General features: G+C 51.0%; 1 protein-coding gene across 1 annotated transcript in view; it reads right to left on the minus strand.

Moving 5' to 3' along the window:
- Nucleotides 1-12,910, minus strand: part of atp6v1ba (ATPase, H+ transporting, lysosomal, V1 subunit B, member a) — a 57,744-nt gene that overhangs the window by 32,119 nt on the left and 12,715 nt on the right. Inside the window, exons 2-3 of the mRNA XM_027142965.2 lie at nt 8,660-8,715; nt 7,775-7,873 (exon numbers count right to left, since the gene is read on the minus strand). Coding sequence (XP_026998766.1) covers nt 7,775-7,873; nt 8,660-8,715 — 155 coding nt within the window. The remainder of the gene's footprint in view (nt 1-7,774; nt 7,874-8,659; nt 8,716-12,910) is intronic.

Raw genomic sequence — 12,910 nt, forward strand, 5'->3', positions numbered from 1 at the left:
ACACACACACACGCGCACACACACACACGCCGCTCCCACACACACACACGCCGCACACACACACACGCACGCACACACACACACACGCCGCACAACACACACACTCGCCCACACACACACACACACGCCCTCCGCACACACCACACCCCACACACACACACGCGCCGCACACACACACCCGCCGCACACACACACACGCCGCCCGCACACACACACGCCCCCGCACACACCACACCCGCCGCACACACACACGCGCCGCACACACACACACACACGCGCCCGCACACACACCACACCACACACGCGCCCAGCACACCACGCACACACACACACGCGCCGCACACACACACACACGCGCCCGCACACACACACCACACACGCGCCCGCACACACACCACACACAACACCGCGCCCGCACACACACACACACCACACACGCCGCCGCACACACAACACACGCCGCACACACACACACGCCGCCCACACACACACCGCACACACACACACCGCCCGCACACACACACACACACGCGCCCGCCACACACACACACACACGCCCCACACACACACGCACACACACACACGCGCCCTCACACACACCACACACACACACACGCGCCCGCACACACACACACACGCCCCACACACACCCGCCCACACACACACACACACACCCGCCCGCACACACACACACACACCCGCCCGCACACACACACACACCCGCCCGCCCACACACACACACACACACACGCCCGCACACACACACACCACACACACGACGCCCGCACACACACACACACACACCCCGCCCGCCCACACACACACCACACACGCCGCCCGCACACACACACACCACACAACACACACGCCGCCCGCACCACACCCACACACACACACACACACACTTGCACTCACACACACACACACACACACACGCCGCACGCACACACACACACACACACACACGCCGCACACACACACACACACACACGCCGCCCGCACACACACACACACACACAACACGCCGCACACACACACACACACACACACACGCACTCCGTCACACACACACACACACACACGCCGCCACACACACACACACACACACACACCGCACCACACACAAACACACACACACGTCCTCCCGCACACACACACACACACACACACGCCACACACACACACACACACGCCCCTCACACACACACACACCTCCCTCACACACACCACACACACACGCTCACACACACACACACACACTCGCCCCCGCACACACACACACACGCTCTCCACACACACACACACACACGCCCACACACACACACACCACACGCTCCACCACACACCACACACACACACACACGCACTCCCTCACACACACACACACACACACGCCCGCCCCACACACACACACACACCACACGCCGCTCCCGCACACACACACACACACACGCGCCCGTCACACACACACACACACCACTCCTCGCCTCACACACACACACACACACACTCCGCCCCACACACACACACACACACGCGCCCGCACACACACACACACACACACGCCCGCCCGCACACACACACACACACCGCCGCTCACACACACACACACACACACTCACTCGCTCTCACACACACACACACACGCACTCCCGCACACACACACACACACACTCCTCCCTCACACACAACACACGCTCGCCCTGCACACACACACACACACGCCCGCACACACACACACACACCCGCCTCACACACACACACACAACACACACTCGCCCGCACCACACACACACCACACCACACACACCCGCCGCACACACACACACACACACACTCTCCCGCACACCACACACACACACACTCGCTCACACACACACCACACACACTCGCACACACACACCACACACTCTGCCTCACACACACACACACACACTCTCCCACACACACACACCACACTCCCCTCCACACACACACACACACTCCGCCCTGCACACACACCCACACACACTCACCTCCTCACACACACACACACACACTCTCGCTCACACACACACACACACACCACACTCTCTCTCACACACACACACACACTCGCTCTCACACACCCCCACACACACGCTCTCCTCACACACACACACCTCTCGCCCACACACACACACTCTCTCGCCCACACACACACACTCCTCACACACCACACGTCTCTCTCACACACACACACACACGCTCTCTCACACACACACACACTCTCGCTCACACACACACACATCTCTCGCTCACACCACACACACCATCTCGTCTGCCGCACACACACACACCACGTCGTCTCACACACACACACCACTCTCTCTCACACCCTCTCTCGCTCTCACACACACTCTCTCTCTCACACACACTCTCTCTCTCACACACACTCTCTCTCTCACACACACTCTCTCTCTCACACACACACACTCTCTCTCTCACACACACTCTCTCTCTCACACACACACACTCTCGCTCTCTCACACACACACACTCTCGCTCTCTCGCTCTCACACACACACACTCTCTCTCGCTCTCACACACACACACTCTCTCTCGCTCTCACACACACACACTCTCTCTCGCTCTCACACACACACACTCTCTCTCGCTCTCACACACACACACTCTCTCTCGCTCTCACACACACACACTCTCTCTCTCTCACGCACACACACACACACACACACACACACACACACTCTCTCTCGCTCTCACGCACACACACACACACACTCCCTCACACACACACACACACACACACTCACACACACACACACACACACACACACACACACACACACACACACACACACACACACACACACACACACACTCCCTCACACACACACACACACACACGCGCGCACACTCCCTCTCACACACACACGCGCGCACACTCCCTCTCACACACACACTCTCGCACACTCCCTCTCACACACACACGCTCGCACACTCACTCTCACACACACACGCGCTCACACTCCCTCTCACACACACACGCGCGCACACTCCCTCTCACACACACACGCGCGCACACTCCCTCTCCACACACAACGCGCGCCACACTCCCTCTCACACACACACGCGCGCACCACTCCCTCTCACACACACACGCGCGCAACCTCCCTCTCACACACCACACGCGCGCACACTCCCTGCTCACACACACGCGCGCACACTCCTCTCACCACACACGCGCGCACACGCCCTCGCACACACCACGCGCGACCAGCACTCTCACACCACACACACGCGCGCACACGCCACACACACAACACACGCCCGCACACACACACACACACGCCCCGCACACACACACACCCGCTCACACACACACACCCGCACACACACACACACGCCCCGCACACACACCACACGCCCCGACACACACACACACTCCCGCCACACACACACACCGCCGCTCACACACACACACACCGCCGCTCACACACACACACGCCCGCGCACACACACACACACGCCCGCACACACACACACACACGCCCGCGCACACACACACACACGCCGCGCACACACACACACACGCCCGCACACACACACACACGCCCGCGCACACACACACACACGCCCGCGCACACACACACACACGCCGCGCACACACACACACACGCCCGCGCACACACACACACACACGCCCCGCACACACACACACACGCCCGCGCACACACACACACACGCACCAACACACACACACACGCACGCGCACACACACACACACGCCCGCGCACACACACACACACGCCCGCGCACACACACACACACCCGCGCACACACACACACACGCCCGCGCACACACCACACACACGCCCGCGCACACACACACACACGCCCGCACACACACAACACGCCCGCGCACACACACACACACGCCGCGCACACACACCACACGCCGCTCACACACACACACACGCGCGCGCACACACACACACACGCACCTACACACACACACACGCCCGCGCACACACACACACACGCCGCGCACACACACCCCGCGCACACACACACACACGCCCGCACACACACACACACGCGCACACACACACACACGCCCGCCACACACACACAAACGCCGCACACACACACACACACGCCCGCACACACACACACACGCGCCGAACACACACACACACACGCCCCGCACACACACACACACACACGCCGCACACACACACACGCCCGCACACACACACACACGCCCGCGACACACACACACACGCCCGCGCACACACACACACGAACGCCCGCACACACACACACGCGCGCCACACACACACACGCGCGCACACACACACACACGCCCGCGCACACACACACACGCGCGCCACACACACACACGCCCGCACACACACACACACGCCGCACACACACACACACGCGCGCACACACACACACGCCGCACACACACACACACGCCCGCACACACACACCACACCCGCGCACACACACACACCCTCGCACACACACACACGCCCGCACACACACACACACACGCTCCACACACACACACACACGCCACCACACACACACACGCGCACACACACACACACCCTCTCACACACACACACTCCACCACACACACACCACACACCCGCTCACACACACACACCACCGCACACACACACACACGCGCACACACCACACACGCCCCACACACAACACACACGCCCGCCACACACACACACCACACACACACACGCCCGCACACACACACACACGCAGCGCACACACACACACGCGCACCACACACACGCGCACACACACACACGCCCGCGCACACACACACACGCCCGCGCACACACACACACGCCCGCGCACACACACACCCCGCGCACACACACACACACGCCCGCGCACACACACACACTCCCGCGCACACACACACACGCCCGCACACACACACACCCGCTCCACACACACACACGCCCGCACACACACACACACACGCGCACACCACACACCACACACACACACCCACCCACACACACACACACACACACACACGCCCGCGCTCACACACACACACACACGCCGCTCCACACACACACACACACACGCCGCGCTGCACACACAACACACACACGCGCTCGCACACACACACACACACGCGCGCACACACACCACACACACACCACACACACACACACCCACACACACACACACACACCACGCGCTCGCACACACACACACACGCCCGCGCGCACACACACACACACACACACACACCACGCCCTTCGTGTCTCACACACACACCACACCCTCTCTCTCACACACACACACACTCCCTCGCCCCGCACACACACACACACACACACACACACACACACACACACACCCTCTCTCTCACACACACACATACTTCCTCTCTCTCACACACACACATACTCCCTCTCTCACACACAAACACACACACACACACTGTCCCTCTCATACACACACACACACACACGCGCGCGCGCACACACACAGACACACACACACCACGCGCCGCGCACACCACACCACACACACGCCCCCCGCGCGCGCACACACACACATACAACACACGCGCCCGCGCGTCACACACACAGCCGCGCGCCACACACACACACACACACACACACGCCCGCGCGCACACACACACACACACACACACTCCCGCGCGTCGCGCACACACACACACACACACACACACACACACACCCGCGCCCACACACACACACAGACGGCCGCGCGCTCACACACACACAGACGCCGCGCGCACACACACACACACACGCCCGCTCGCTACACCCACACACACACACACACACACACACACACGCGCCCGCTCACCACACACACACACACAGACACACACACGCGCCCGCGCGCGCACACACCACAGACACACACACGCGCCCGCGCGCACACACACACACAGACACACACAACACGCCCTGCGCGCGCACACACCACAAGACACACACACGCGCCCATCTCTCACACACACACATACACACACACACTCCCTCTCTCACACACACACATACACACACACACACACACACACACACACTCTCCCTCTCTCACACACAAACACACACACACACACTCCCTCTCACACACACACACACACACACACACACACACACACACACACTCCCTCACACACACACACTCCCTCACACACACACACACACACACACACACACACACTCCCTCACACACACACACATACTCCCTCACACACACACATTTTATGGCTTCCAAATGTTTGAGCTACACAAGGATGTGTGTGCAAAATAAGTAATAAGACATTTGACCCTTTATTAAGTCTTGAATGAAACCGTGTAAACGTTTGTTCCAGAACCCGTGTGCTTTTTCCCCACTACATAATAATCATTTGACGCCCTTCTTTCAAACTGTTTCACAAGACGCTGTTTCACCAGTTTAAAAAGGAGCGTGTGGGGGAAATGATTCAGCTTTATTCTACACACTTCCCCTCAACACTTCCACATGGGAAAATCCACACAGGCAGGAATGAGCAACAGTCACCTGAGGAGCTGCTCATCATGCCGTGCTCTGGCTAAACCCTTGTTACAAAAGAAGCTCATGTAACACTGTTTTAGAGTCCGTGTTTATAACACGTCTTATAACGGTTCTCTCAGACCGTTAAATAAAATAGACGTAGGTGTGGCCAGAATCGCACACTCACTCTTTTCTATTCTGCTTCATTGTGTGGCACAAATAGTGAGTGTGGTGTTGAAAATGTATCACTCATTCCATCACCCAGGATAATCAGAGCGGGAGAATAAAAACATGTGAAACGATCTGAAATATCATGAATAGGATTAATATTGGATCAGTCGCTTTTTTAATTATTTACAGTTTATTATTATAAATTCTCAAATTTTCCTTCTTTTCCCAGAGTCATTATTTAATTATTAAAAGCATGTTAAAAAAAAAAAAAAAAGCTGCTGGATGAAGTGACGGTATAAGAATCAAAAAGATTTCTCTTACTTATATATATATAATAAAAAAAACTTACATTCTGAGAGTGTGTCACTAATGATAAACTTTTCTCAGCAAATATAAAAAAGAAGCTGTGTTGTGATCTCATGTGGCATCACGTATCGTAGAAATGGTTTTAAAACCCGGGACACGATGTTTACTCCCCCCGCCAATTGTCCATCTACGATTCACGGAGCAGCGGCGAGTCAATGGAATAAACCTTCATTCGGATGTTTAACGGTGACTCGGTTGAGGAAGCACATAGTGTGACTGTAGTCTAGAGCCCTGCGCGGGACTGTTTTTATAAACCCGCACCCACCCGCTCCCGCTGAATTTCTGACCAGGACCGCCCGCGCCCGCAAGCTGCGTGTTCCACTCCCACCGCACCCGCAATGTTTGTGTCCACTCCCGCGGATTTTTTCTTGAGAGCTTGTGAAAATTTTAATTGTATGCAAATGATCAGACTAATTATTAGTTCAGGCTAATGTCCAGAATAACAGAATTAAACATGATTGCATTTAAATAAGATAAATTAATACTAATGCTAATACTAATCTTCTTCTCAACGTCATGTGTTGACTCCATTCTTATTATTAGGCTACACGCCAAATCCCACCGGGTCCCGCGGATCTCCCGCTAAATTTTCCGACCGCCCACTCCCGCCCGGGGCAAAGGTGAAAAACCGCCTGCTTCCGCGAGATTTGCGTTGGGTCCCGTGGGAGCCCAATCCCAACGCAGCCCTCTACTGTAGTCTCACCTGAACAACAGCCTTGCTGCCCATCACCTCCAGCACCTGACCACTGCGCTTAGTGCCATCAGGCAGAGTGAGGTGGACGATCTCGGCAAAGCGAGGGAACTAGACAGCAGAGAAGTCCGGGGAAACACATAGGGGGGGGAAAAAAACACGATTAGTAATACTCATGAGGAACGTATTCCTCACGAATAAAGAACAGACTAATTATTGCTGTGTGATGTATATTTTTCCAAATTCTTCTAGATTCTTTTTTCTTTCTTTCCCTTTTTCATTTGCTCCTCAGTCACAGAGATGAGGATGGAAAAAAGTGCTTCTGACCAGTGATTAAAAACAAAAGATTTCTAAAAGCTACAATATACCATGGTTTAAAACATGGTTAAATCCAAAATCGGTTTCTAGAAGCTCCATAATTTCAAGATATGAAAGAGAAAGTGCTTGTAGCTTTTTCTTGCTGATCATTGGCAGACAGATGAGATCCGAATCTGAAATCATCGCCGTCTCTTTCATGTTGCTGTGAAATGTGTTGGAGTTGGGGCTTATTCTAGTCAGCTAGCTAACATTAAGCTAGGTAGTATGCAAAAAGACGGTAGCTACTATTCTCACACACTTCCTAGTTTACATTCTGTTTCCCCTCCCACACAATTGCCCTTAGCCTCCCCTTTAATTGTCCTCCATCGCATCGCTCTCACTCTCCCTAGATTTTATCTGAGATACATGAAGCCAGCCTCCACGTCCATTCGATCTGCTGCTCGGGGTGTGTCACAAAAAGGAAAACACTATGTGCCATTCTGCCCTCTTCCGCACACCACAGACGCCCACGAACGGCCTACAGACAGATTCGGTGTTGATTTAAACGGTGCAAATGATCAAATGTAAAATGCTTCTTACTTTGACATTGTCCAAGATGACCAGTGGCCCGTTGACCCCCGACACAGTGGAGTAAGCTGAGGATAGAACAGAATTATCAGTGTTTTAAACAGGGATAAAAAAAAAAAAATCACTTTATTCTCAGAGAATATCTGGAACTGACTGGGAAACCTTAACACTCCTCTTTCTGTCTGATAAGAGCCATGAGAGCCTGAAGTCAGAACCATGGCGATGACTCCTCACTCTCACACAGCACCTGTGTGTATAATTGCACACAGCGACCTTTCTACAAGTATTATAATTGGACTTTGTGTGCAAATGTCAAGGCCGTGGTGGAGGGAGGACGGTCCGACAGTCGCAGGTGTAAAGGGTCCATGCGTCACCGAAGCCGGCCCGAAAGACTCAGGCATGGTAAAATGCCAATTTTTGAGGCTTTCTGTAACATGGCTGTCACATATCAGGCCAAAAACCTCCAAGAAAAATGTGTCAGAAATAACAGGCATTAGAGAGCGAGAGCGAGAGAGAGAGAGAGAGAGAGAGAGAGAGAGAGAGAGAGAGAGGGTGCTGAGGCTCAGAGAGAAATTGCAGTGGCAAACGTAACAATCTAAGCGAAAGCATCTCGTATTTTGACCCGTCAGTGTGGATCAGACCCTGTGCCAGCCATCATCAGTGGAGCACCGTGTTCAGTGCCGGAATAAAATCGATGCCTCTTGTTATGGCACGACTCAGAATATGACTGCGTACAGTTAAACCTTGTAATGTTGTGAGTGTAGTTTTGCTAAGTGTAGCATATCATGCACTACATGTATGGACTTAGCATATATTATTCACACTCTTTATGTTAAATACACTTCAGTGTCCCCGTGAGAAACAGCAGCAGCTACACACTGTCTAAAGCTAACACACAGTCAGTGATACACTACATACCGGGTATAGAACCAGTTACACTGACTATACACACAGTCTAAAGCTAACACACAGTCAGTGACACTACATACTGGGCATATAACCAGTTACACTGATACACACTGTCTAAAGCTAACACACAGTCAGTGATACACTACATACCGGGTATATAACCAGTTACACTGATACACACTGTCTAAAGCTAACACACAGTCAGTGACACTACATACCAGACATAGAACCAGTTACACTGATACACACTGTCTAAAGCTAACACACAGTCAGTGATACACTACATACCGGGTATAGAACCAGTTACACTGACTATACACACAGTCTAAAGCTAACACACAGTCAGTGACACTACATACTGGGTATAGAACCAGTTACACTGATACACACTGTCTAAAGCTAACACACAGTCTGTGATACACTACATACTGGGCATATAACCAGTTACACTGATACACACTGTCTAAAGCTAACACACAGTCTGTGATACACTACATACTGGGCATATAACCAGTTACACTGATACACACTGTCTAAAGCCAACACACAGTCTGTGATACACTACATACTGGGCATATAACCAGTTACACTGATACACACTGTCTAAAGCTAACACACAGTCTGTGATACACTACATACCGGGTATAGAACCAGTTACACTGACTATACACACTGTCTAAAGCTAACACACAGTCAGTGACACTACATACTGGGTATAGAACCAGTTACACTGACTATACACACTGTCTAAAGCTAACACACAGTCAGTGACACACTACATACCGGGTATAGAACCAGTTACACTGACTATAACACACTGTCTAAGTTCACTACACAGGCTAACATGAGGTGTGATGTAATCGCCTATTCCTGAAGACCGTGTAATATTCACATTCATACTGTACTGTATGTATGAGGCAAATTAAAATTCTTAGTTTGATTGTTTACTGTTACGAGACTTCACTTGTACGTTGTACCTTTAAACCTTTTCATTCCACTCAACCTTGTACTTTGTACTAAAGTTTCGACTGCTCCTTGAACGCTCCTTGAGGTTTTACTTTCCCTTCAACAGAAATTTCGCTAAGTTGAATAAGATTCGTGTGTATTGTGAAAATTTACAATAAAAGTGGATACTTTTCATAGGAGGTTCGTGATGTCAGTTATGTGAGCTTTCGAAGAATTGATTTGTTTTTGTGTGAACGTTAAGAGTACATTGGGAACAAAAACGAAAGAGCACACTACTGAACTGAACACACACACACACACACACACAGACACACACACACTTCTGGCAGGTGTGTATTCTGGGTGGGCCATCATTAGCAGCAGGCGGTCCGACAATAGCTGAAGAGCAGAAGTGGGTGCGGTCCTCACTTTGCTTTTCACTCGTTCTGGGAAAACATTACTGGCTCTGACACTGGAGCCGATGTGTTGCATCTCCCCTGATATCTGTGCCTACGTGTGTGTGTGTGTGTGTGTGTGTGTGTGTGTGTTGGGGGGGATGGGGGGGGGCACGACACATGAGCAAAGGTCAACTTAGACTTATTTTAGGTCAACCATTAAGATAGTGGCAGGTTTTGGATGAGATGAATGTGTATGTGTGTGTGTGCGTGTGTGTGTACACGCATCCATGTGTTGGGCTTTGTTTGGGGGCATCAGGCTGCATCCTGATATCAAAGGCTGGAGGAAACAAGCGCACATGGCCCGACGGGGAGCAGCCGTACTGCCTCTAATTAGCCTGAATAACCACAATCACACTGCCCCACACACACACACACACACACACACACACACACCTGCAGGTTATGCCCAATTAGTAACCTAAGCCAGTGAGGAGATAGAACAGATAAGAAGAGGAAGATATTTTGTTCACGCTTACATAAACTTCTGCCTAACTGTGTTTTTAAAAGGGAAATGAAAAGGAAAGTAAAAAGACGCTGTGAAATCTACACAACACCATGTTTATGTGATTAAGCAGCCACGCCGCACAATAAGTCTGTTTAACTCTTTTGAAAATAACTTTTATTCTACAGCAAAACAAAAGTGCAGTAAAATCATGAGCTCAGCCGATTAAGGACTAGTTGAAAAGTTTGATCCGAGCCTCGTTCTCTCGCTCAGGATCAGGATCCTTCGATGTTGACACGACTGAACTGCACATGTCTAACTCGGTCCCAGGATTTCGTAATTATTTCAAATTATTGTGAAATTATATTCACGGGAGTTTCCTATTTTTAAAAAATCGTCAGTTTCTACATATTTGTGCAGACGCATCGTGCGGCATCAAGTTTTACACAAATAAATAAATAAATTAAACAAACAAACAAACAAAAAAAAACCGCAGTAAAATAAATAAATAAATAAAATAAAATACTGCTAATTTGGGGAGGGGAAAAAAATCACAGCACTAAAAATAAATAAATAAATATTACTACCGTTAGCAGAAATACCACTAAACAGCATGACAGAAAAAAAAGAAAGAAAAAAAAAGAAGAAGAAGAAAAGAAAGGAGAAAAAAAAGAAAAAAAAACCCTCAATCCTAAAAGCACTGAATCAGCTGGTTTGGAATGATGATGATCTGTAAACCTGGTGGACGTCTTACTTATTTTAAAGGTTTGATGAGCTGAATGAAGATTAGCATGTAGGATTCATAAAACAAACAGATAGCGACTGGTCAAATGCAGTTAGTTTGTTTGTTTATTTGTTTATTTATTTGTTTATCGATCGATCGATCGATCGATTGATCTACAAAAAATGTAAATACTCTGAATGCTGTATGTAACACTGCACTCGATCGTCCTCACCTGCTGCCCCTACAAAACACATTTTATTCTCTGGGGCTGCTAAAAGTTGTGTTTGTATACATGTGTGGAAAATAACAGCTGGGGTCTAGGCTTCCTCTAAAGCTTACACTTAGAACACACAGAATCTATAGCTCTTCAGAATCTATAGCTTACACTCACAAACTAACAATATCGATTAAAGACTTGGAAAGTCTGTTTTTATTTTAAAAATATAAATATATAAAAAATAAAACACAGACTCAAATTCAAGCTTCTCTCTTAAAGACAGAAGAGACTTAAACACGGTGAGGAAAGTAAACCCACACACTTACACACTTGCACTTAGTGTAGATTAACGAATAGAGATCGAAACGCTCTACACAATAAACACACTGCCCAAAATAAAGGAAAAGGAAAGCAGAAGCCTCGTTTTAAAGCCGCTGGCTGCCCGAATCGCCGCAGTGCACGTTTTACTTTAAATAAAAGATTAGCCAGATAATTATCATTATCACTCAGACTGAAAACACTGGTCTAATCACGCCTGGCATCACATAATGCCCTTTTACAAATGCAC

Source organism: Tachysurus fulvidraco, chromosome 12 (assembly GCF_022655615.1).
Source record: "Tachysurus fulvidraco isolate hzauxx_2018 chromosome 12, HZAU_PFXX_2.0, whole genome shotgun sequence".
Lineage (NCBI taxonomy): Eukaryota > Metazoa > Chordata > Actinopteri > Siluriformes > Bagridae > Tachysurus > Tachysurus fulvidraco.